Below are 27,883 nucleotides of genomic sequence, written 5' to 3'. Positions count from 1 at the left end.
GCCAATCACAACGCACTGGATAGCTGGCCAATCACAGCACACCTTGCTTTTCAGACCGATGAGCTTTGTAAAAAAAACGTGTTTCAGAAAGGCGGGGCATAGAAGAGAAACAATAATGTACAGTAAAATAATGTGTTGTTTGAACCTTAAAACGCATAAACACTTTTCATTACACCAAATACGCAAAATAATGTTCTTTTTAGCAACATCATATGACCCCTTTAACTCGTTTGAATCATTCCACACCTTGTATGTATCTTGTGCTACATGAATCATATCTCAATCTTGCTGCTTCAGTTTAGAGACTTGTCAGTGAGATCTATTGACTTGGACCACCAAGAAAACCCTGTGAACCACATAGTGATGCCCTGGCCACCACCCACAACACGTTACCATTGTTTAAGTCAAGCACCACTCACATTTTCATCACAAAACATACAAATCTAGTTTTCCATGTATACTTATATTTTTCTGTATTCTTTGATCTCCTCTTATTTATATACTCATCTCATTAACGTAATGTTCCTGTCATTCATGTAAACCTTTTTTTTGTTCTTCATTGATGCTCCATCTTTGCATACTTCACGTCACGTCTAAAAAAATTCAGGTAAAATTCAGGGGGGGGGGACTGACTTCCTAATTAATCGCAGATAGCTTTTAAAAGCATGTAAGTCATCAAAGCTACAGGAGTTCAATATACAGTATTTGAAATCCTGTGTGCAGTCTATTATGCAACCAAAAATCACAATAATATCTATTAAAAAGATGATATTGTACATAATTATTGTGGCCAATAATATCTGCAGTCAGCATTTGCTCACCATAAACGTCCAGTAATCTGGTATTATATTAAAACAAACATTTTTCACTTTTCAGTCAGAGTTAGCAGAACGCAATACATAAATTATTTATTTATTTAAATAATTATTACTATTTATTGAAATCTAAATAATTATATAAATGAAATCAATATTGAAACCGACATTTTTTCCTAATATCAAAGAGTTTCAAAAGCCATTATTGATACTGATTATTTGGCAAAAGCGATAAATCAAGTTGACCTCTAAACTTAAAATCCTAATGTTATACAGGCCTGCAGCATTTCTCTCTCGTCTGTCTCGGTAAGCTGAGCTGCTAATGACTGTCCTGTCTGTCTTCAGAGGGGGTGATTGTTGCATGTGTGTGAATTTTGTTTTCTGTTTTTATTTCCTGGTTCTCTGTGCCACCACCAACTCCTGCACCTTTAATCTACCAGTACTTGGGTACAGAGATAAACTATTCACTCACTCAAACCAAAAAGCTCCAGCTAAGGGAAGAATTCACAATCAAGGTATAGTTTCTGTTTTACTCATTCTCACTAACCTAATCCATACTTGACTTAATCCATGTTCTCAGCCTCTCTTTGACCTCTGTCCATGCCTCTGTAGTGTCTGAAAGTCATACTACAATGAGGTTACCACTGACTTTTCTGGTTTCCTGAAGTAAACTTTACTGTGGCAAGAGCACTTCTGTAGTATTTTGTACTGGTAGGTCTGTAGTGACTGCAGTTTTGAGGTTCAGTGGTGTGTTGTAGTAGCTGATGACAGAGCACTGAATCATCACAGCATTGATCCCGTTTACTAAGTGAACTAACATTCATGTAGTCTCAGTCAGTCAAAATTCAACTCTCCAGGACAAGTATTAGGAAAGTGCTCAGTGAACTATATGAGAATGTGATTCCAAAGAAACATGGTAGTATGTTGCATACTATTGAGATTATTAGTTTGGGTATTGGCCAATATATATTACATGGAATAAATGAGATTTCCTGCATTTATTTGATCAAAATACAGGAAAAAACAGTGATATTGTGAAATATTATTACGATTTAAAATAATGTTTTTCTATTTTAATATATTTTAAAATGTAATTTATTCCTGTGATAAAAAAGCATCACTACTCCAGTCTTCAGTGTCACGTGATCCTTCAGAAATTATTCTAATATGCTGATTTGGTGCTCAAGAATAATTTCAATGTTGAAAACAGTTTTGCTGCTTAATATTTTTGTGGAAACCATGATACACTTCCATTGAAAGGTTTGGAGAAAGCAATATAATATGTATGGAAATTAATACTTACATTCAACAAGGGATTAATGTATCACAGTTTCCACAAAAATATGAAGCAGCAAAAACTATATTCATCATTGATAATAGTAAGAACCAATATTAACTATTATTAATAATTGAGCACCAAAATCATATTAGAATTATTTCTGAAGGATCATGTGACGGCTGGATTAATGATGCTGAAAATTCAGCTTTGATCATAGAAATACATTTCATTTTAAAATATATTCAAATGGAATATATATATATTAGGGATGCACCGATACCACTTTTTCCAGTACTCGCCCGATACGATACTTTTATTTTTGGTACTTGCCGATACCGAGTACCGATACCAATATTTTTATTGCATTTGTAAATTTTTAAAATATTGGGTACAGAAACCAAAAGAGTATGTGGCGTTTGGTATCGGGGCATTTTAACGAGTACGAGTACAGAAGCTCAGTATCGGGCCCGATACCGATACCAGTACCGGTGCATCCCTAATATATATATATATATATATAAACAACCATCATTTAAAGTTCTTCACATTCCCTACCCCTTACATGTTTTTTTTTATGTGGCTAATTTGATTATGATTTTAAGCTACTAATAAGTGTATAGTACTCTAAGCACCTTTTAGCACATTTAGCACTGCTGAGTTTGTCCGTCCTTGATATTAGTTACGATGGTTTGTTTTTACAAAGCAATTTTTGTAATCCTGCCTAACCTGTTCGTACACATCTGTTGTATCCCCTCTCTCTGAAAGGTGTGTGGGCTAGTCTGCGCTCTAGCAGCAGATTCATCCAGCATCCCGCTGCTGCCAACGTGGGCACGCGGTTAGCTGGCAAGGATCTGGCGCCCCCTACAGGCATTGAGAACCTCCAGGCCCAACTCCTCAAGCACCAAGCTGCTCTCTACATCTTTGGCGAAAAGTCTCATCTCAGGGTAAAGATGTTACACTTACTATGAGTTCTTCGAGAGAAGAAGCTAAGGATTTGATGCTGACCTTGTGTGATGAACCTTTTATGGGGAAGAAGTGTTCATTTCTAAATAGCCTTTTTTAATTTTTGGGTTGAAGTGTACCAGGTCATATCATACGTTCTCCCCAGCGCATAATAAATTCATGACTAGATAAGGACCTCTTAATAGCCATTTATAAAAGCTCTGATTTATTGACACAATTTGTCTGTTTTTGCTGAAATTATATTACATTTGGATGCCTGAAGGAACTTTGTGTTACTTTTTACCTTTTAGATAATGTGTTTCTTTAACATTCAATGTAAAAAAAAAAATGAAAATTAATAGTTGGAATAAATCAGCCCTGTGGTTGACAGTTAAGTAAACTCTAAGTTATTTGGCTGGTCCTACTCAGTACATTAACTGTCTGTTTTGAATTTTTGTTGTTGTCTGTGAAGTGGAAATTTAATTTCATCCACATTAGTAAAATAGTTAGTCTGCTCAAAATTATAGTGTTGGATACAATCTGTTAAAACCTTATTGAAATACAAATGTGTGACTCTGGTCTGGAAGCAAGCAAAACTTCTAGACAACGTTCTACCCAGAAGGCATAATCCAAATGTTTGTTTCTATGCTCTGTTATTTCCAGAAATGAAACAAAACAAAATTAAAAGTTTGTACCAAATGCTTTTCCATGGCAGGGCTTAAGACTGGACTCAGCACTGAACTGTGAACTGGTGCCGGTAGAGTTTGCAGACACAAAACAGGTGAAGGGCTCTTTCAAGAAGCTTCTAAGAGCGTGTGCACCCAGTTCCATGTCCTCAGACACAGAGGACTCGTTCCTTAAGGCTCTGGAGGAGAGCGAATGGATGCTACAGGTTAGCATGACCTCTGAACACACATTCCCTTAGTATTAAAACTACCCCTGCACCTTCCCCTTATTGTGACTCACAGTGGCCTATATCTTAAGAAAACCAGAAACAGGTTGGCCTGTGTGACTCTGACCCTGTTGAAAAGTCTTTCCTTAAAACTAGTCACCAATGGGAAACTATACAACACAAAGATGGGAAAATTCCATGACACAATTCAAGCAAAACAAAGTTGCTTACCACTCTAAAACCCATGCACTCACAAGAGCTGTTGGCGATTCTTCCTATTGTGAAGTCATGCAATGTGAAACCCCCGGTCGCCGATCCATCGTGCAATGTGAACACAGCAACAACTGAATGCTACCCCAGATAGTCACGCAGTGTGAAAACAACGGCGATCCGACGAGTTTGAAAATCGTGCAGTGTGAACTCGGCATTAGTCAGCAGTGTGCACAGCAGTGTTACAATAAATGCACAGGAATTGCTAAACATTGAATGTGTTGTTTTGTACTTTGTATCTGTGTGTTCAACAGCTACACAAGCTGCTGCAGCTGGCTCTGGTTGTGGTTGAGTTGCTGGACAGTGGATCATCTGTACTAGTTAGTCTTGAGGATGGCTGGGACATTACCACTCAGGTGAGCATCGTCTCACACACGTGTGCTATAGCATGTGACAATTTAACAGTCCTATTCCTTCTGCTTATTAGATGCTTGTTTTAGAGCCTTGTCTTTGCCTATTATCGGATTTAAATATTATTCACCTTGTTAAGGCAATACATGGAGTTGCCAACACAATTTTGAAACAGGATTCCCAGTGCACCTTCAATCATATTTCATTGTTCAAAAAATAATGATATCCAGTTTCCTTAAAAACAGCTTATAGCAGATAGTTTCACCCCAAACTTCGGCCATTGGTTGGACCAAAAGTTCACGTGTCAGTCAATAAAAACAGTAATGGGAATGTCAACCTACAAATGCCTAACAGTCATCTTTACACATTAAAGTTTTTTTTTTAAATGTCTATTTTGAATTGAAACTTTAATTTTGTTATGCTGTTGCAGCAGAGACATTTTTGCGGTCACAGCTCAGATTTTCCATGCCGACTTGATCAGTTAACTGTCATTAGAAACAGAATTGTGTTCTCTGAGTGTCAGCTGGGGTTGTTAAATGTAGCTGTGGTCAGAATCATGCACGTGTCTGAACAAGTCTATTCCTGCTTCTTGACCATTTTGCCATTCTCTCTGTAGGCCTGATCTGATGTACTCATCTAAATAGGCTCCATATGTCTGGCTTTGTAGGAGAGAACAGAATCACATTGTTGTCACATGACCATGCTTTCAGTCTTGGAAGGTGTTGTGATATTGCTTACTGCTTTGTGAAATTGCTTCAATAATGCTTACAATAATTATATTTCTATAACTCATTGAAACAGGCTCTGTAGAAATTCTGCCTTTGGTTATAGCAAAGCTTTACATGTAACATTTACATTTTATTCTCTGGCAGACATATTTTTGAAGTGGTATTCACAATGCATTTTTGATTATAAATAATTTTGTTCCACATAAACTGGAAGTTTATTACTGGAAACTGCAACAGATTTTTACTTCAGCATTTTGATGTTTTTCAGAGTAAAACGGAAAACTGAATAATAGACGGGGCTTGATTTTAAAGAACCTCCTCAGTTTTTGATGAAATCTGAGAGCTTTCTGACCCTGCAGACAGCAAGGGTACTACCACGATAAGGACATGTTAAGGTAGTAAGGACATGTAAAAATAGTCCATGTGACATGAGTGTTTCAACCGTAATTTAATGAAGCTATGAGAAAACATTTTGTCTGCAAAAAAATAAAATAAAATAACGACTTAATTCAACTATTTCTTCTCTTCCGTGTTGGTCTTCGATGCGCGTTCATAAGAGTACCCATGACGCATGCTTGTGGTGCGGCTGAAGCAGGAGCCGCTGTTCTGGCATAGAATGGCCATCTCTCTTAGTTCATCGTCTCTATATTCTGGTCCAAATAAGTAGGGCTGGGCAAAAAATTGCAAGTCATCCTCTCAGTCGAAATCTTCAGACATGTTTACATAAACAAGGCACAGCGCTTCTGGGTTCTGCGTCAGAACGCCGGCTCCTGCATCAGCAGCACCACACGCATGCATCGTGTTACTCTCGTGAACGCACGTCGAAGACTGACATGGAAGAGAAGAAATTGAAGTCGTTATTTTTGTTTTCTTTGCACACAAAAAGTATTCTTGTAGCTTCATAAAATTACGGTTGAACATGGACTATTTTATTGATGTCCTTGCTACCTTTCTGGGCCTTCAACGTGGTAATTGTGTTGCTGTCTATGCAGGGTCAGAAAGCGCTCGGATTTCATCAAAAATATCTTCATTTGTGTTCCAAAGATGAACAAAGGTTTTACAGGTTTGGATCGACATGAGGGTGAGTTATTCATGGCAGAATTTTCATTTTTGAGTGAATTATCCCTTTAAGGATGTTCTGCCCAAACTGTCAAACAGTGGTCTTCAGAGAAGTAATGCCATTACAGAGTGAAAGTAAATTTTCAGGTTTTGGCTAATGAGTGTGAAAAAAAAAATTTTTTCCTGTGGATTAATTGTTAACCACAAGATTATTCATGTAGTAAGTAGTGCTGTCAAACAATTAATCACGATTAATCGCATCCAAAATAAAAGTTTTTGTTAACATAATATATGCGGGTGTACTGTGTATATTTATTATGTATATATAGATACACTCACATACAGCATATATTTTAGAAATGTTTACATGCGTTTGTATTTATAAATACATAATAAATATACACAGCACAAACACATATATTATGTAAACAAAAACTTTTATTTTGGATGCGATTAATCACGATTAATCGGTTGACAGAACTAGTAGTAAGTAAATAGGGTCAATTACTATTTTCATGCAGACCTTAAGTAATTGTGACAAACTTAATGCTTAATGTACAGAATATTGCAGTTAAGAGGTTGCCACGTGGAGAAAACTCCCAGGCAGTGTTCTGATGGTAAATGTTTTTGTCAGGTAAAAGCTGTTGGGATGTGTGAGTTGTGACAGTCACTGATACACGTATTGGGTCAGCAAGGGTTAAATCCAATAGGGCCAGCATTTACTTATACTGGGTACTTCTCAAGTATCGGCCCGTGTTAGTAACTCATTACATACCTCTCTTCCTCTCTGTTGTTTCTGTAGGTGGTTTCCCTTGTGCAGGTGCTCAGTGATCCATTCTACAGGACCTTAGAGGGCTTTCAGGTGCTTTTGGAGAAAGAGTGGCTGTCTTTTGGCCACAAATTCAGCCAACGTGGCAACCTGACCCCCAGCAGCCAGGGCAGCGGCTTCACTCCCATCTTCCTCCAGTTTCTTGACTGTGTCCATCAGGCAAGTTGACTATATAAGCAGTCGTGTAACAGACACCTTTATCCAAAGTAACCTGGGGTTACTTGCCTTGCTGAAGGAGATAATGATCTTGCTTCTTGAACCAGCAATCTTCTGATGTTTTCCATTAGCTGCGGTGGTGGAATCGTAGTGGTTAAAGATCTGGGCTGGAAACCCAAAGGCTGTAGGTTCAAACCACAGATGGAATGACTCATGAACCCCATGACCATTTTGCATTTGAGCAAGACACCTTAACCCCAGGCTGCACCAAGTGGGACTGTCCATGTTAATTTTGGATAAGTGTCTGCTAAATAACAAATAACCAATTTCTCCATCTCTCTTTTTCACACACTGCCCAGAATCACTTCATAACTCCCGATCTCTGTCTCTCACACCACCCTTCTCTTGTTCCCACCGTGCTTCGTCCATGAGCTCACAGCATTCCTGCAGCGTCCAGCCAGAAGGAGGAGGACGAGAAAGACTCAGCTGTCAGAATGCATGCTCTAGCTTTCCTTTTGCAATCCCCATGGTGGGCAAGTAATTTAGACAGAGCTGCTCCTTCGGCACATCTACCTACCCCCAACCCCCTTTGAAATGATCGTACACAGATGGTGTTTAACCTGCGGCCAGCATTGTTCTGGCTGGAGTGTTTCGCCATCACCTCCCAACATCGGCAAGTTTAGCACAACCGGTGGAAAACTCCAATTTTGGGGTTTCTGTTCAATCTGTGCTACATTAAGTAAAGGGCAGGAAGAGTTTTTCTCCCTCCAGAGACAACGCGCACCACTCCCATGCGTTTACAGACATGCATTGTTTTTAGGCATATGTGATGAAATCAAAGCGTAGAGCATTTGAATGACCCAGCGGAGGTCCGGCAATGTCACAGACCACAGAAATATAGTGAAAGCATCTGAAAATAGAAGTGTCTCATCTTAGAGGCAGCTGTTGTTTTTGCCAGGAAGTCCAGGTGGCCTCGAGTGTGAGAACTTTGCATGCTCTTCTGTCTACATCCTGTTGGCTGTACATTACCACATTATGTCCCTCCTGCTGCTGTTATTTTTGTATTTTTAAATTCCCTTCAACTAATAATTTCCTGGGCGTTTACTAATCATTATTATATTTGTTTAATTGCTGTAGCGGTGAAATAAGGCCAAAAAGCTTCTCTAGTGTGACGCATTGACTTTCTTATTCCAGGTTCATTACCAGTACCCCCTTGAGTTTGAGTTTAATCAATACTATCTGAAGTTTCTGGCATACCACTACGTCTCCAATCGCTTCAAAAACTTCCTTCTGGATTCGGACTATGAGCGCCTGGAGCATGGTGTGTATGCACAACTCCTCATGTCATTCTTTAAGAAGAAACACACATTCCACCACAAAACAGTATTTGTCTTTTTGTATTGCCATAATTACATTATTGTGCAAATGTTTTTCAGCTGTGTTCTTCAAATAAACAAGGCTTTGAATGCCTGTATAGTATTACAACAGACACGTGCAGTCTTGCTCAGAAAAGTTTTACCTACCTGTAGCAGCCCTGATGACCTTTGGAAGCACTTCTTTCAAGTGCTGCTAGTCTTATCAGACTTGGCTTCTGATATTTTGTTTCACACCTTATCACATTACTCTGAGTAATGTGTAATTTCACAAGTTCTTCTTTGTGTCTCCTCACTAAAGGCACATTGTTTGAGGACAAAGGAGAAAAGCAGTCCAAGAGAGGAATCTGTATCTGGGAGTGTATCAACCGAATGCACCGCAAGAGCCCTCTCTTCTTCAACTACCTGTACAGTCCCTCAGAGACGGAGGTAAAGAGTCTATCTGGGTGTGTGCAGAGGTACCAGACAGCTCTAATGGCCTTTACCCTAGAGCACTCTGCTTAAAGGTTATGTTGACTACCAGTCCCAAACATGCTGACGTCTTTTGCCAGATCGCATTCACAGTGAAGGATAGTTCCCCACAATTGCAAAACAGCCTCTTTGACCTTATAAAGCAGTCTTGTTACAAGTGAATCAGGTGGTGACAGTCTATAAAAAAACAAAGCTTGAATGGGAAAGTGCCCTATCCTCAAATCCAGGCTTGAGTGAAAGTTGTTTTTAACATAGGTATCTTCTCACTGGCAGTCATCCCCTGACACTGTTTCAAAATGAGTGAATCAGTTCAGCGAGTCACCCATAGCCCAACAAAAACATGTTTTATGAAGTTTAGTGAGAGCAAAGGGCCCTGTGGGCTGTTTCTTCTTTCTTCCCCATTCCTTTCTTGCAACCAAACACTGGAGAGGATCACACGTTCTAATCTTGAGACTGTGAGATTTTAAGGTTAGGAAAGAACAAGCATCATGTTTCTTCAAAGTTAAAAGTTCTGTAAGTGTGTTAGAGCTGAAATAATCCAATCAACAGAAAAAAAATGAAGCATGTAAATACTTAATTCTATATGTTTTATGTTTTGCATGTGTTTTCAGTCTCATAAACGTGCGTATGTATATTTACATTTTCCGGACTGTTCAGTAAAGGAGACTGAATATTTTGCTTTTCTGATGATATGTCAGCTTTTTTTTTTAGCGCCGACGACATTATCACAGTGGCTTTCTCTGGTTCTGTATACGCTAAAGTTTCCTTCAGAGTGCTTGTAATGAACATGTAAATGACTATGTGAATCAGATTGTAACATTCATATAAACTGAACTTTCATAATTTGAAATCGGATGGTTCGTTCCGATTGACAAAAATGAGTGCGTGTAAACATGCATAATGGTAGAACAATACCTTCATAGGGTAAGATTTTGGAAAGAGGGAGGGCGACTAATTCAGTGGCTAATTCTGGCAGAAATTCTACAGTGACTAATATTGCTTACAGTGCCTTTATGTAAAGTCAGAACTGAAAAATCCAACAAATAATGATTCCTTTGTTTTCCCTTTAGGCGGTGTTGAAACCGCTGATTTCGATCCCCAATCTGGCGACATGGGAGTTCTACACTGGAGAGGCGCTGTCCACAGGCCCCTCTTATGACTGGTGTATGCTCGCGATGCGCTCACAGAGCACAGAAGAGTCAGACACCATTGCCACCACCAAGAGGAGGATCGTCTGGCCATGTTACAGCAGTGTCAGCCGTGCCCAGCCTGATGCCATCACCAAACCCTTGGCTGTGAGTCCATATGTCTTTGTCCTTTAATAGTTTCTGACGAAGTCCTTATCCTCCCGCAATCAAAGTGAAAATGTTACATGATGCAGTAAAATTGCAGCCGATCAAAGGAGCGAAGGGATGCGTCTATCAGAAGAGTGAGTAGTAGTTTTCTCTGCTTGCACCACGCAGCTGAAAAAATTCTAAACATACCTTGTATTTTTCACACCATGCTTTTTCATGATTTTACTTGTGGATTTGTCCATTCAGTGTTTCTGAACTTCTCAAAGCACAATCTGTATCTACTTATCCATCTTTATGTTATCTGTGAATAGCAGGAATTATACTAGCTACTATAACGCAAGCAACCCAAAAGACATAACTCAAAAGAACCCAAAGATTTCCTGGTTGATCAAAGGCACCAGTAAAGGGAAGCCTTAAAATGGATGTGTGTTGTTGCAGGACATTGAGAGGCTGGAGGGAGAACTAGGGCAGCAGTCTGAGCCCTGGCACACCACGCTGGAGAAGGTGCGAGACAGCATCCAAGAAGACCTCAAACAGGAGGGCAATGTGAGTGCTGCTTCTCTGTCCAGCTATTTTAGTTCCACTTTGCTTCACAAATGTAGCCTCAACTGGCATTTCTTACTTACCTGTTTTGTTTCCCAAATTGTATATTAAATGTGCACACCGTGTACACATTTTTAGGCATGTTTAACATCACACATGTATGCAACATGTATCTATTTCAAGCACATATTAACATTTTAGCATTGATACTGACCCTTAAATCCAGACAATTTGGGGTTTGGATTCTTCTGTGTAAATTGATATTTGAATATCGACCTAAAATTACATTTTCAGAACAAATCTGTAATGATTCTAAGGGACCAACTGTCAGAAGTCGCTTATTGATGGGGGTTCTTAATAGAAACCCCAATATCACATCACTATCAAGAGCCGCAGCTTTAAGCACTAGAAACAAAGCTGCTTATGTACGGCTTGGGGATGCAGTGGTAAAAAGGCCTTAGAAAGCACCAAAGAAGCATCCTTGTTTGTGGACTTTATGTGAGCAAGTAGCAAAGTGTCTTCTCCGGATATACTGACCTCATCTCTTGCTCTTTTAATCTCATAGCTGCGGAAACAGTCAGTGTCCATCTCTGGTTTGGTCCCCACCTCCAACCTGCAGGCCTATCAGCGACACTCCATGTTGCACCTACCTGACAGCGACCTCGGAGAGGACAGTAGTCCCACTGCAGTCAACGGGGTTAACCGCAGGGCAGCCACGCTCTACAATCAGTTTACCCCAAAGAATGAAGACAATAGGTAACAATGACAGACAACACTTTTGATACCACTTAATCGAGCTTTATAGAGAAAGCCAACAAGCCATCATTTCTTTTATACAGATCATTTGAAGGAATCCTGTACAAGCGAGGGGCATTACTTAAAGCTTGGAAAGCTAGGTGGTTTGTTCTTGACGTAACAAAACATCAGGTAAGTCGTTTATTACATTTTTGTATTTTGGTCTTTACCTTAATTTATTCATTTATTTGTCATGCATTTTGACACACCTTATAGCTGAGGTATTATGAGACGGATGAGGATACAAACTGTCGTGGCTATATTGACCTGGCTGAAGTGGAATCTGTCCTGATTGCCACACCAACTATAGGAGCCCCCAAACACATCAGTGAAAAGGCTTTCTTTGATGTAAGTATTCCACCAGTTAATGAAGCAATGCAGTGCCTGAGGCTGTGCTTTACCCAAGACATTTAGATATACCTAGTCTTGCGTTGCCAGACCTTCAGATTGACGGCAGAAGGTTTTGACTTCATCGCAGCTTTGGCTGGCCAAGAACCACTCAAGAGGCCATCTGACAGACATATAATGCAACCAATCATAGTTCGCTTTGTTCAGCATCACATTTGGGGCGTACAAATGTTAAGTCGATGTCCCTACAATAATACACCACCGTGCAACCAATAAATCATTCATTCAAGAGCATTGTGCTGAGTCTATGCTGTGACCTTCACGTACTTCTGAAAATTCAGCATTTAGTTGATCCTGATATGCGATCATTGTCACTGTTGTAAACAAAATAGTTTTCTTCCTCCATGAGGGAGTTTGGCATCAGAACAGCTTTGTTTCCAGGCGAACCATTAAAGGATGTGACACATGAAAGAATGCATTCCCTGAAAATCCTGTAGAATTCAAACAATCAGATGATAATGACTTCAAAACTCCTAAATACTTTCCCATTTTGTGTGCCTTGTGCATCTGATGTTCAGCCAGCGGTTCGTGGGCGTGACGTCTGAGGCTGAGACTGTATAGATATAACAAGACGGTGCACTCCTATGACTCTAAATGGGAGAAAGTGCAATGCAAAATATGGCAGAATAACTCCCACCTTCTAAAGAAAAGAGCCAGTCGGTGAAGTCGTTGTGTCACTGCTGCTGCTCCGGTTGCGATGGAAATGCTGTTTCCAGACACTTGTTTAGGACTGCACGTGTGCATTGACTGGTCCAGCCTGAATTATAAGCTTTTGTTAATGTGAGCACAAGAGACAACATTTATGGGACAGTCCACGTCAGATTTTGTTGCTGGTTTGAAATGTGTTGTTTAAATGTGAGCATGGCAAGCTATTTTTGAGATTTAAGGATTTTCCCATTCAAGTAGATAGGATATGGCCTTGGATGCCTGAAATAGCTGCCTGGAGGCATTGCAAACATGGCCACAGAGTGAACAGACTTCCCTTGAAATGGAATTTGCTGTACTCCCACAGCCGTGACTATACTAACAATAGAAGCACATGGCTGTTGTACCTGCAATATAAATTGTGTTCCTGTGGTTCAGTGGTAGAGCGTTGCGTTAGCAGCGCAAAAGGTTGTGGGTTCGATTCCCAGGGAACACAAATATGTTTTTCTAACCTTTTAGTCTAACTTGAAATAAACACTCATATTTATACTTAATTACAGACAATTTACGGACCAAGCAAAGCACTTCCTGCCTGAGATGGTTATCAGTAAGCCGTTTTGTTTGAAATGAAGGGAAGAACACTATATTTCTTCATTCTCTGTGAAGTTATATGTGATTTTGATGGCTTTTTGAGGCACTAAGGTTTTATCCATTTGTTTTGGTAGCATATCTGTAAAGTTTTAAGAAACACAAAAAAATATGAGGCAAGATGTCTGTTACTGAACCTAAAATGATGTTACTGTATGTACAATACTTTGTGGTGCCACTAATGTTTCTGGTTTGTTTACTGTTTTTGGTTATATTTTGTTTTGGGTTTTGCTGTTGTTTGAAATAAATCTAGAGAAGATTAATTACTTTTTGTGACTGCATGACTATATATCCTAAATTCTGCATGAACAATAACACCTATAAAGTATTTTATTAAAGTATGTAAGAATGCAAAAGCTAAATTTCATATGCTGATGCATCCCTAAAGTGTAAAAATCCTCAAAACAACATTTTAACTGGACATGAGGCATGCACTGTAAGTCGCTTTGGATAAAAGCGTCTGCCAAATGCATAAATGATAAAAAATTATTATTAATTATAATTATTAAATATAGTATGTGCCATCCTTATGCTTGAAGAGCTGGTACTTGCCATGTAAAATAAGGTTAATAGTTGGGTGCAGCCACAGTGACATGGTGAACGTGCTGTTACTATGACCAATCAGCATCCATCAGCATGAATAGAAATTTAAAAAGAACAGCATTTTTGTGAAATTGTAACATTATTAGTTTTTGCTGTCACTTTTGATGAAATAAATGCATCCTTGCTTAATAGAAGTACATTAAAATCTCTTCTCTCTTTTTCTTTGTCCTTGCAGCTGAAGACCACTAAACGAGTGTACAACTTCTGTGCAGCAGATGCTCAGACTGCCCAGCTATGGATTGATAAGATCCAGAGCTGCATCTCAGATGCATGAAGCCTTTTTCTTCAGCATTACCTCTCACTGCAGGGAGACTCACTGTGCAATTAGTAGGACCATAGTAAACCCTTCAGTGCCTGTTGAAAATCCTGCACCTGAGCAGTGACGTACAAAAACACTGCCCCGTTCACTAGTCTGTGGAGCTGCATTTTCTGCGTCCCACTACCTGCGCTCAAAAACTTGATCCTGAGCTTCTGTTTCAGGTGATTGGTGAAATGATGCAATGCACTACTCTGATATTTGCTGAACAAACTGCTACATGCAACTAAGACAAAGCAATAGCACTAATCTTAAACTCTGGGTCAAAATAGTAGTGACAAGTGTGTTCTGCAAAACAAAAATACTGTTGCTGCTGTTAAAATGCAAAACAAGCACCAAAATCTGACAGATGTTTAGAAAGATGCACAATGTGTAAAAGGCAAATAATTTGCACTTATTGATATGCACTCCGTACAAAACAGATTTTTAATGACTAGAACAACTAGGCTAAAGGCATTATGTTTTAACAACACATAAAAGCTTGGAGCAGACAATGACTCTTAACTTTTATAAAGAATATCTCTTTGGATTTGAGACTTTAGTCTTTGCAACTTTACAGATCTTCATCTTTATGCACCAAGAGCTTGTAACACTCCAAAGAGAAAGGAAAAATTGAAATCGCATCATATGACCCCTTTAAATTGTGTCAGAAGAAAACTCTATAGTTTATAACATTTAGATTTTGATAGAACATGCATTTACAACAATCTGTAAAGGATAACTGACATGCATAGAAAGTTGGCTTTGCAGACTGTCACACAGAAAACAATACAAACTAGTCGCCCACTTTGGACAATGCATGTGGCATGAGCAATGTGACATTAAGACAGAATATTAAAATAAACATTTTCTATTGCATTCGAGTTTTGCATTCTATTCCATAATGTTGAGTGTAATAGAATCTATTCACACAGACCGACGGCATAAATGCATCAATAGCCCAGATGGGCAAGTGTCTGTTCCATTTACTAGCCCAATCTTTAAATTGAGCCCTGCCATGTATTCTTTGCACTGCCATAAGGGGTTCCGTAATGGCCATTAGAGTAAACCTTTTTCTTTCAGGTCAACAGCTGCCATGGCAGAGAAGCAGTTCAGTAAAAACAGCACTCACTCCTCAGCTGTCAGTATGCTTTTAGTTAACTACCTTAATAACAACACCTTAGGTTAAACAGCACTGACATGTGGAAGTAACTCTATCAGCCCCTTGAGTACTGTGGATTGTCACAGCCACAGTAATGCAAGCACACACAAGTGCCATGAGACAGGACAGCATGCTTGCAAATGTGCTGACCAAACTGTGGGTTTTATCTGGCTTGCCCTGACGTACCAAAATGTAATTTTGGTTTGCTTTGTCAAAATCATTTTACAGCCTGGACCATATATAGACTTGAAACTAGAGGCCATAAATTTAGTTCCTCTGCAGATATGTAAGAACATTGTTGCTCTCACTAGCAATTGTCATCAAGCACCATGAAATGCTGTATAATCCTCATGCAAGTTGCATAAACATGTCTTAATCCATGAATTCAACCTAAGGCTTCTGATGAATGATATCCACTACAGTCTTTAAAAGCTATTTAAGCCAGTCAGGGTGTAATGTTCAAGTCGGCATGAAATGAAAATTCATCAATGCTTATGTTTCTTTCTGTATAAAATTAAGTTTTGTTATCATATAACAAATATATAAAACATTTACAAAACATTTGCTTGATTTGTTTTGGATGAGTAGAAGACTACATAAGAATAGCTTGCAGCTGCCCTACATAATTGTAAATGTTATTTTTACACTAAAAATACAGTATTTTAACAAATTCTATATCATCAGAAAACATCACCGGTTTAAAAAAACTTCTTGCCCTTATTAAAAAAGATCAAATTCTGTGTACATCATTCATACGTTCTTATATAAATTGTTGCGCTGAATTGAATGAGACAAATTACATAAGAATAATTTTAAGAACAATTTGCACAGAAATTCATTCTGCTCATGTTTCATGAATGAGGCCAATAGGAGATTCTTTTCATGAGAGGACATCCCAAAAGAGACCAGCGTTTCCAAAAAACATCACTTTTAATCATTAATAAACCACTGCTACTCGATCTTTGCAAAACAAATTCAACACATCCTAAAAATATTTAAAGGTTAACATTGAAATATGAAGCCTCGAAAATCAATTTTGTGCCACAAGCAGATGTTACAGCAAAGGAATGCTAAGTGTCAATAATTGCTTCTCTCTTCAGACCTCAATAGACAAATATGTCACTGTAGAGGCCAGGACAGTTCAAGTTCGTCATCATTTGGCTTTGCCTTCAGCATGTCAACTTGTATAATTTGATACACTGTGTGATTCAGCCAATTCATATGTAATACATGCCTTCCATTGAGAAAAAAACAGGGAAACAAGAAGGCTCGCCTTTCTTCCGGGGTTCTGAACAGGATCTCACTTAATAAACAGTAAGATGAAACGGCTACAAATCCTTGTTGGATACACCTAACGGGTCTCATCTAACGATCACAGCCAAGCGGTCTCATTTGCAGTAATGTATAAGTAAAAGAGGCCACAGGCGCCTTTGAGGCGAGACACTGCAGCGCCTCTCCGCTCCTAGAAAAAAAAAAGTTGCTGGGACTGAGGTTTGCAAGAGCATTGGGGACGTGCATGATTTGCGCTAGTTGCTCCCTGCTGACTTGTATTGAGAGCAGGTGTCGGCCTGGCAAAACATCTGGACTGGGGCTCTCACAATTTTCTCCAAATATAGATGCCTCCTGGAGTGGAGGATTAGAGAGGAAAGCAGCGGAAGAGGGAATCCCTCCAGAATGCTTGGAATGGGACAAATGGGATGCTCTGGAGGAACTGCAGTTAACTGGCCGTCACAGGAGACTTATGAATCTGTTGGATGTTTCAGTGTCTGAAGTCATAACAGTTTGTCTTCATAAATGGTTTAAATGTGACCTCTTTCCATGCAGATTGTTAAGAATTGTGAGCTCATATAAATATTAAACATTCTTTTCCATTAAACAGATCAACATTTTATTTAAAGGATTACACATTAAACTGTTTACTCTTTCAGAGTTTTATGTAGTTTTATCACAAGCGGTCATTGTTTATTCCAAGCACTAATACTGGCTGGTCATAGTTTAACTTGAATTTCAGAGCAAATCCGACTGTCTGACATACTTCAGATTCTTGTTGGCAGCCGCCACACATGGCAGATGTTCTTGCCTAAACACTTAAGTGTTTGACTGCTCACAAATCAGCAATGCGAACAATGCAAGTGTGACAAAAGCATGCAGAATGGGGATTACATGTAGGCCGAATGCAGGTGGCACTGGCGTGCAGAACCCACCTGTCCCAAAGATAGGTCATGTCATTCCACTTCCTGTTACCAAAAAAAGAATCAACATCACATTATACGCTCAATGCCGTCATGTCAGCACCCTATCTAGCTAGCTGGTAAATATCTGTAGTTTGGTAAGGTTGGCTGCAGCGATGACGTATTTTTGTAGGCCAACCCTGAAGTTAGCCTCACTTTGGTTCCCTCAACAAAAACCAAGAAGGATATTTCTTGGTTTATTGCAGAAAGTAAGTTATTGCAGAAAGTAAGCTCTGTGACCAACAAAAGTAATTTTTACACATTGTTCATCATGATAATCTTCACAAATCAACACAACTTTTATGAATTTTGAAGCCTAAATACAATCGCCAGAAGTAAAAAGCTAAACAAACTACACCACCTTCAACATCACAACCATTAAGCTTCAGACAACTCTTTCAGTCTTTTCCCCCACAATTTGAGCCAGATTAGTTTGCAAGAGCACAATTATAAACATTATGAGGCGATGACAGCAGACTAGAGTAAATTACTTTACCTGGTCAGCATGATGACATTTATTGTCCCGGACAACCTATTCTAGCAGCTACTGTTTTCAAGCTAACTAAAAGCTTTAAAGGTGCCATAGAATGTAAAACTGTATTTACCTTGGCATAGTTGAATAATAACAGTTCTGTACATGGAAATGACATACCGTGATGTAGCGAATCAGCTCAAAGGTGAAATATGAATAATTAATCATAACTAGTTATAATTAATTACAAATATTTAGATCCGCTGTAAGTATTTACTTGACCTCTCAGGGTCAACTGTCTGTCAATTCTAAGAACGTTAATTTCCTGGTTAAGGGAAACTGGAAAAGAAACCTGGTTACTGTACAATACTACACAGAGCCTGTAGCATAAATCTGCATGATTAGGGACTCCAGTTATGAGCAAACAATGAACAACGTCAAGTGTGATACAAGTAAGACTTTATTAACTACATAAACACTTAAACTAGTCTAACATACACATACACACACACACACACGCATACAGTTGGTATAGGAACAGGATTAAAGCTTAGGCAGTAAAGAGAAGAGAAATAAAGCATGAAGCTATGGGACCATTGGATATTCAGCAGATCTACAGTCTGAAGGAAACATGCTCGAAAGTGAAAGTAAAAAGCGATCGTGCATTATGCGGCTCCCTGATGCCCGCATTTTATATACAGTATAATTACCCAACGATATAACTGCGAGAGACCGTATTGAAATATATATGTTCCCTGTGTTTCCTTCCTGCTGTGTGGAGATATATCCAGCTGCAGACCCGCAGCACCAGCAGTTTCAGAACCGCAGCCACAGAACCGGAAGTGAGGGGCGGAGTTATTGACAACGAGAGAGCACAGTGAGTAGTCTGTAATGTTTTTGCTATCATATGTTTAATAATTATTGTATATATTACGTTAAGCATTTATCTGCTAAGTACTTAATGTGTGCTTGGCTTTATTATCTTATATTGAAACTTGAATTTGTTGTCATACTTTATAGTATATAACTTTTTTCTGTGGATGTTTCGATTAATTTTCGGATGCATGCTGTAAATGGGCCTTGTGGTGAAGTTTTGAAGACGTTTATTATTCATAAAAATAAATAGTTTGCTTTAATTCCCTCTGTTATATGCATTGTTTGTGTGTTAATATTACCTTGTAGTTTAGTTATTTTAATCCCATTTGTCATCATTGAGATAATTGTGTGTGGCTTCATCTCTTGTAGAGACATATAAGGATTCAGAGAGTTGACACATTACCTGAGCTGCAGCAGTGCAACAAGTGTTACAGCAATTACCAGCAATTTTCTGCTTGACCAGCATGTTTAAGCCAGCCAAACTGGTCAAATTAAAAAGTCATCTTCAAATCCACTTCAACATGCAGTTGTCTGTGGAGGTATGAATATCTTGAGTTGTTTGTTTAATGTACTCACAATTTATTATTGCATAATAGTTTACCTGTGTACTTATTTATTTATTTTAGGCATACTATACATTTTGCAACCAATTATTGGTGTGATTATTTAGTTGTTAAATAAGGAACAAGGAAGGGTTTTTTGTGCCATTTACAGGAAGAATATTCTTATTTTTTGTTGTTTTCCAGTATATCTTGGGAGCACCCTTTGATTTTACATCTGTAAGTAGTTATCAGTTAAAGTAATTGACCTTTATGATGTTGTAGCAGTTGATATTTAAAGATTTCTCTATGTTTGTGTCTTCCAGTGTGACATTCCAATCATACGGAGATAGTGTACTCTTATTTTTCTGGAGAACTTTGGAGTTTTCTCTGAAAGGTACTGGACATTTCCTCCAGCCCACCATTACATTTGCACCCCCTTCTGACCAATTTGAAATTAACCTAGATACATGTATATTACAGTGCAGAAACCCTACAAGAGGTCCTTCCAATTGGATAACAGGCTACGCTTGTGAGGTATGTCTCAAATCTATCTATCTATCTATCTGTCTGTCTGTCTATCTATCATCTATCTGTCTGTCTGTCTGTCTATCTATCTCATCTGTCTGTCTGTCTGTCTGTCTATCTATCTCATCTGTCTGTCTGTCTGTCTGTCTATCTATCTCATCTGTCTGTCTGTCTGTCTGTCTATCTATCTCATCTGTCTGTCTGTCTGTCTGTCTATCTATCTCATCTGTCTGTCTGTCTGTCTGTCTATCTATCTCATCTGTCTGTCTGTCTGTCTGTCTATCTATCTCATCTGTCTGTCTGTCTGTCTGTCTATCTATCTCATCTATCTGTCTGTCTGTCTCTGTCTATCTATCTATCATCTGTCTGTCTGTCTGTCTATCTATCTCATCTGTCTGTCTGTATGTCTATCTATCATCTATCTGTCTGTCTGTCTGTCTGTCTATCTATCTCATCTGTCTGTCTGTCTATCTATCATCTATCTGTCTATCTGTCTATCTATCTATATATACTTGTTGTTGTTCTCTCGTTGGTCTGATTGCTTCTATTGTTCTCATTTGTAAGTCGCTTTGGATAAAAGCGTCTGCTAAATGATTAAATGTAAATGTTTGATACAATTGAATTTGAATTTATGCAAGATTGTCATGACAAAATGTGCCCAAGAGTGAACTGTTCATTTTGTAAATTTTCATGCAGGATTGTCATGACAAAATGGGCTTAATTGTGAATTGTTCATTTTATAAACTTCGATTTAATTATTGTGTACATTTTGATTGTTACTTTTAAAATTATGCTGCTGTTTGTGTGTGTGTGTGTGTTTTATTGAAATGTTTTACTTTTTATATAGAAAAATGTATGATGCACTTGTTCTTGACTTTGGAGTAAATATTTATTTTGAATCTTGTGATTAAAGTATATTTCATATAAAATGCCCAGAAGTTTCAAACATTATTTTTAATATCACAAACAGGAAATTACTCGATAACTGTATAGGCCTACAACTAAATTACACAAGATTAATGTTTATAAAATGCTTAATATATAATTATAAAATGCATACATTCATAAATTATGACGTATCGTGTGTAATAAAAGCAAATTACCCCTTAAAAACCGTAAGGTGGCGCTACTCTGTTAAGAACGTAAGCTCCGCCCCTCACTTCCGGTTCTGTGGCTGCGGTTCTAAAATTGCTGGTGCTGCGGGTCTGCAGCTGGATACTATTGGCTGTGTGAGCTACTGAAATGAGCCGCACTGTGAAACAGCCAATCAGAGCAGAGTTCAAGATTGAGCCGCACTGTGAAACAGCCAATCAGAGCAGAACTCAACATTATTATACATGACCCTTCCAAATAAGGACACACACAGAGTGCTTGCTGAATGACAAAAAGCTGACGCTGGTCTCACCGCACGTGCTTTTATAGCTGCCTGGTCATTACGTCACCGCCCATGACGTCTCGCCCATCTATTGGTCTGATTACACACGAGGTTGAGCCGGTCACGCTGAAGGGCGTTCCCGAAGCATCCTCCGACGCAGCTCGAGTTCCTGAAGAGGAACAGACCATTTAATTCTAGGGACAAATCCTAGGGTTGTAAATGGACATGTAAAACCGTTTCTGGAGATTTGTTGCCCTTACCTAAGCCACATACCTTCTATGTAGATATCAGAGAACAATTTTAAATATTGTATCAATGCATTCTATGGCACCTTTAAAAAAAATCAAGTTTACTGATGTATTTTATTTTGTAGTATCTTGACCTTTTGTAAACATCAGACCTTGTTTTACCAAAAAAGCCCATTCAAAAATTGACTTCAGGACGATGGAACAGGAAGTGCTAAAATGCTAACTCGTTTCTGGGGTTTTTCTTACAAAAACGGCACTCTACTGTAGCTCACCATGATCTAATGTAAACTTTACTGCTGTAGTTAGGGGAATGATCAAAATTCATTAACAAAACATGATCAACAAAACATGATTATCATCAGGTTGGGTTACGCTTGAATGGGTCACACCAGCGAAACTAGAAAAGGTTGGAATCGCCAATGTTGGGGAATGCTAAATTCATATGAAAGGGCCTTAACGGAGTCCCACAGAGACCCCCAAAGTTAATTTACAATGGAAGAGCTATTCCCTCTGTGAGAGGCAGTTAGAGCAGACGCACTATTGGCTTTCACTTGGTGTCAATCATCTGTGAATGCATGATTGTGGACTGTAAAATCTACCACCCACCCAGACCATGATGAGCACTAAACAATGAAGTCATCAAGAAAACATCCAAAAAAACAGCCTTTGCCTGAAGATATGTTCATGAATCTACTTTGCATTATACGAAAGTAAGTCAAACTTTGCTTTCAAATCCCAACATGTGAAGTAATTTCACACGTGTCTGTCAGTTTATCTGTGTGCTTTCAATTACAGTGATGTCTTCTATTAGTTATCACGTTTCTGAGGAGAAAAACAGAATGATCGTTTATGGAAAACTTCACCACCAGCACGAAGCTATCAGATTCATTCATCTGTTATTGAGTAAGACTAGGCCTAGAGGTATATCATTTGAATGACAGCCAGTCGTGCAAACAAACAAGCCCTTTAAAGCAGCTATTGCCGCAATGTTTTCTGATGCCCTTGGAGAAAAAGTACTTGAAGGAGTTTCAGTTGTTGTTTTTTTGTGCATAAAGTGGCGAAATAAATAAGGACTAAATAATAAAGGACGTAACGTTTCCCAGATTTTGCCGTCCAATGTGTCCAAACAACGGATCTCATTCACTTAGTGTGTGTATGCTTAAATTTGTGTGTGAATTCTGTGTATGAATGTTTCCACAAACAAATCATGACTCACCATTAACATTTTGATATTACTAAAAAAATAAAAATAAAAATGTAGGAACCCACACATACACAACAATTACCTACTCGGGGTGGACGTATAATAATGTTAAGAACTTTTATAGATATTTCAAATTAAATATATTTAATCATACACAGTTAAAGTGTAAACTTGAGCTGCAAGGTTTCTCTGTATAACAACACAACACAGGTATGTGGATGTACAGCTGGCTAATGAGAGGTGTGTAATCTGGCTCTGTAAAAAAGGTGTATACTGTGTGACAGTGACCCCTGGCATTGCTCCAGGATCTTGCTGCGCATCTTTAGGGAGCATCATATGTTTACTGAGAGCGACGAAAGGCTGTAATGAAAAAGGTTGTGTAGAAAGCCCTTATATGAGATGGTTTGGGCGTGTTTTCTGCAAATTAATAACCTCAGGCACGCAGTTGCTCATTTTGAATTTTTTGTGAGAAGTTTTCTTGTGCATACAAATACGAGATAATCCACGCAATTATTTGTCAATAAGCACTGTATTTTGCTTCACATTAATCTGTCACTTTAAGCAGCCAAATGAGACAGCATACTTGTGATGCCAACATAGGTTGTATGACATGCCTTCATCTGCAAAAATTATTAGCAACTATTATGGTAAAAAAAAAAATAGACTATTTAAGATATAGACTACATTAAATGTTACTTGCACTAATCTATATAAATGACTGGATTGCACATTGTGTTCTAGACTGCCATCAGGAAGCAAAGCCACCATATTTGTTAGATGCAGCCATATGCAATTGCCTACAGACTGAGGGTATTACTGACTGAAACTAAAAATGACCTAAAATCACCCAATTTGCAGGGTATCAGTCGCACAGGATTACTTTTATGTAATCGTTCAGATGTCGTCTGTAATGTTTATGGTCTTTTCAGGCAGGATAAGCAATATATAAAAATCCAAATTTAGGACCAAATTGACCAAAAACAAAATATTTATGCAGAAAATATTGAACATAAACATATATCTGGTAGTATTAATAGCAGAAATTGACATATACAATAAATATTACAATGCAAGCCTCTGTTGCTATATTGCACAATATTGCATTAAAATCCAAAGATTAACATACATTATCATGGAAATACATCTTCATGTCTTTAAGTCTGTACACAATCAGCATTATTTGTCTGAATGATTTTATGATGTATTTAATTTCATACTCTTCAGGACAGTGCAAATTCTATGGTGTTCTACTAGAATTATATAAGTTAAGTGTTATATGTAGCCTATAAGTTGTTACATTAATTATTAATTTAACCGTTTATATCAACCTTTAACAAAATCATTGTTAAAACATTTGCAGTTAGCCAATTTTACGAATAAAAACAATATTACAACACAACATAATTACATATACAGTGAATAGCTGTATACTGTGAATTAAGGTGTGTGGGCAAAGCATAAATCACTATTTGGGTTTCAGAATTAGCACTTTGACATTTGTCATACATACAGTATGCTGAAATATGTCTGTCCACCGATCTGATGTCCACTGTAATGAATACTTGAACATAGATTTTTCATAAGCAGGGGAAATTCCCAACATTAAACAAATTTATCTTAAATTTAAACTTTATTTTAAGGTCCAATTCTCACTATTAACAAACCATTAACTACGTATTTTTCCTCAATAAACGCCTAATTTGCTGCTTATTAATATTAAGATAGTAGTTAAGTTTAGGTGTTGAGTAGAATTAGGGATGTGGAATATGGTCATGCAGATTAAGTGCTTTATAAGTACTAATAAACAGCCAATATGTTATTAATAGGCATGCTAATAAGCAACTAGTTAATAGTGATAATTGGTCCCTACACTCTAAAAAATGCTGGGTTGTTTCAACCCAACGTTGGGTCAAATATGGACTAACCCAGCTGTTGGGTTAAATTTTTAAATTAAAGTTTTAACCCAAAAGTTGGGTTAGTCCATATTTGACCGAAAGTTGGGTTGAAATAACCCAGCATTTTTTAGAGTGTATACTAAAGTAATACCATACATTTATATTTATATTAATATATTGGATTTTAAGAACATTTCAGTTTATTTTTGATTTTGGTACTTTGATCCTTGATGTCCAGTGTAAAGTCTTGAAACAAAACCAGTTGAGAACCATTGACTGCTCAACACACAAAAACAATGTGTGCTTGTAATTTGTGTTTGTCCAAAGCCTTTACAATGGCAATGACCTCAGCGTAAGTAAAACTGACATGTCAAGGCCTGTTATCCATACCAGCTATGGCCTAAGAATGAACTGTTCCTTTTCATTTGCATCAATGCAGTTCTGAGTGTGACTTTAGTGTCACGGTTCCAATATCTAACATTTGTTTTGTTAAAACCCACAGATGAGCTCAGCTAATGCTACAATCTCTGCAGGTATTAGACGTTAGAAACTGCACGTGGGCTCTTTTTTCCTGCCCAGTGCCAGAAACGAAGACACAGCGTAACATAGTCCTGTTTGTTTTGACACTCACTTGTGAAGGCTAGTGTCTATTGCATGTCTTATGTTGCACTGTAAGGACATGTTTTCGGGAATCTGGTTTCTCAAATGTTCTAATTTGTCAGCATTTATGGAATGAGTTTCAGTTTCTTTTCTGGAACAACAAAGTTCAAAGGAAGTTCAGCACATTGCCTTGATTAATTAACTTTATTATTAATCAAGTTAATTTTATTAACTTAATTATATGTGACCCTGGACCACAAAACCAGTCATAAGTAGCACGAGTATATTTGTAGCAATAGCCAGCAATACATTGAATGGGTCAAAATTATAGATTTTTCTTTTATGCCAAAAATCATTAGGATATTAAGTAAAGATCATGTTCCATCAAGACATTTTGTAAATTTGCCTACCATAAATATATAAAAACGTAATTTTTGATTAGTAATATGCATTGATAAGAACTTCATTTGGACAGCTTAAAGGCTATTTTCTCAATATTTAGATTTTTTTGCACCCTCAGATTCCGGATTTTCAAATAGTTGTATCTCAGCCAAATATTGTCCTATAACATACTTCAATGGAAAGCTTATTTACTCAGCTTTCAGATGATGCAGAAATCTTATGACTGGTTTTGTGATACAGGTTCACGTATATTGTTAATAATGCATTAACTTCTAATATAGCACATTTAATTATGCCTCTGCTAGGCTTCATTCCCAAAAAGTATACATTCCCAGAATATATTACTAGAATAATGGCTTAATCCAGAATAGACATACCTATACAAACCTTTTGGACAAATACAGCCTTAAAAGGTTAGTTCAACCAAAAATGAAAATTAGCCCAAAAAAAGTGATTATTACGTTTTGAATATGGATATTTTTCTTACAAAAACGCATTGATTCGCTACAGGAGGCCTTTGTTCACCCCCCCGGAGCTTTTTTATTAATGGATGGGCACTTTATATTTCACTTCTTTTGGACTGATGCATGCAACACCCGCTGACTGCCATCAAACAGCTTGGAAGATCAAAGACAATTTTTTATATAACTCCGACTGGATTCGTCTGAAAGAAGAAAGTCATATACACCTAGGATGCCTTGAGGGTGAGTATTTTTGGGGCTAATTTTCATTTTTGGGTGAACTAACCCTTACTAACCCTTAACTAACCCTTTAAAAGGATTGTTTACTAAATATAAAAAAAACACAGGAGGCCAAACAACATTTGACGCCCATTTACATTCAAAAAGATTTCCCAGAAGAAGATTCCACAGAAGAAAGTCATGCAGGTTTAGAACGACATGAGGGTGTGTAAATGATGACAACATTTTCATTTTGGTGTGAACAATTCCTTTAAAGGGGTCATATGATGCGATTTCAATTTTTCCTTTCTCTTTGGAGTGTTACAAGCTCTTGGTGCATAAAGAAGATCTGTAAAGTTGCAAAGACTAAAGTCTCAAATCCAAAGAGATATTCTTTATAAAAGTTAAGTTAAAAGTTAAAAGTTAAAACGGCTCGTTCTAACACGCCCCAACATACCTACGTCTCTCTGTGGGAAGATTTGCATAACGACACCCAAATGTTCACGCAAAGAAAGAAGGCGTAACTTTTATTCTCGCTGTAGTATTGATGCCGCCATGTCGAGACGCTGTGTGTTTCGTTGTGAAAGCAAAACTACTTTGTTTGGTTTCGTTAACTTAAACATGTAAATTCACCGCATTTATCATAAGCTGCCTGATTCGGAAGTAACTGAGTTAGCATTACTTCACGCATCGCTACATTATTGACATGGACTCCACGAGTTATGTAACTGACTCAAGAACAAGTTCAGATGGGAACTTCATCCCCAAGAAGGATATCAAGAGATCAAGCATCCCCGTCACAGCTGCTTTGTTTCACTCTCTCGAACGTCTTCACAAGCTAAGTTCCTTTTAATGCTCTCAGGTTTGGCAACATGCGTGTTGCTAAGGCTATCTGTCTTGCTTAGGCTCATTTAGTTGTTTTCAGTTACATGCTTGTGTTGTGCTAGTTTATGTGACCTACTGGCAATGTGCGGTACTTATCTGTTGTCACTGGCAACACGCTTGTCGCTGCATATGCTGCGCTTAAAGGGGGGTCTAATGCTATTTCATGCATTCTGAGTTGTTTACACTGTTAAGAGTTGGATTCTTATGTGCACGCGCGCACTCAGTGACCCGAGCGAGAGCGCGTTTCATTCATGGTTAACTTACTGAAGTCATCGGCAGCGCTGCAGTTACTTGCTCGAGAAGACTGTCTCTAAAGATGTGTGTTTTGGATGTGAGGGAAAAAAATAACCTTCTTCAGTGTTATGTGAACAGTGGATGCAATTTGTTTT

At 38.1% G+C, this 27,883-nt stretch overlaps 1 protein-coding gene across 1 annotated transcript in view; it reads left to right on the top strand.

Moving 5' to 3' along the window:
• Nucleotides 1-14,906, top strand: part of LOC107738363 (myotubularin-related protein 13-like) — a 123,699-nt gene extending 108,793 nt beyond the window's left edge. Inside the window, exons 28-40 of the mRNA XM_016550112.1 lie at nt 1,256-1,330; nt 2,860-3,038; nt 3,752-3,928; nt 4,453-4,554; nt 7,139-7,324; nt 8,516-8,642; nt 8,996-9,123; nt 10,236-10,460; nt 10,899-11,006; nt 11,569-11,759; nt 11,843-11,930; nt 12,015-12,146; nt 14,278-14,906. Coding sequence (XP_016405598.1) covers nt 1,256-1,330; nt 2,860-3,038; nt 3,752-3,928; nt 4,453-4,554; nt 7,139-7,324; nt 8,516-8,642; nt 8,996-9,123; nt 10,236-10,460; nt 10,899-11,006; nt 11,569-11,759; nt 11,843-11,930; nt 12,015-12,146; nt 14,278-14,376 — 1,817 coding nt within the window. The 3' untranslated portion in view covers nt 14,377-14,906. The remainder of the gene's footprint in view (nt 1-1,255; nt 1,331-2,859; nt 3,039-3,751; nt 3,929-4,452; nt 4,555-7,138; nt 7,325-8,515; nt 8,643-8,995; nt 9,124-10,235; nt 10,461-10,898; nt 11,007-11,568; nt 11,760-11,842; nt 11,931-12,014; nt 12,147-14,277) is intronic.
• The last annotated feature ends 12,977 nt before the right edge of the window (nt 14,907-27,883 follow it).

The sequence above is a fragment of the Sinocyclocheilus rhinocerous genome, unplaced genomic scaffold, assembly GCF_001515625.1.
Source record: "Sinocyclocheilus rhinocerous isolate Xijiao unplaced genomic scaffold, SAMN03320098_v1.1 scaffold1065, whole genome shotgun sequence".
Taxonomy (NCBI): domain Eukaryota; kingdom Metazoa; phylum Chordata; class Actinopteri; order Cypriniformes; family Cyprinidae; genus Sinocyclocheilus; species Sinocyclocheilus rhinocerous.
This window is presented reverse-complemented; position numbering and strand designations above follow the sequence as displayed.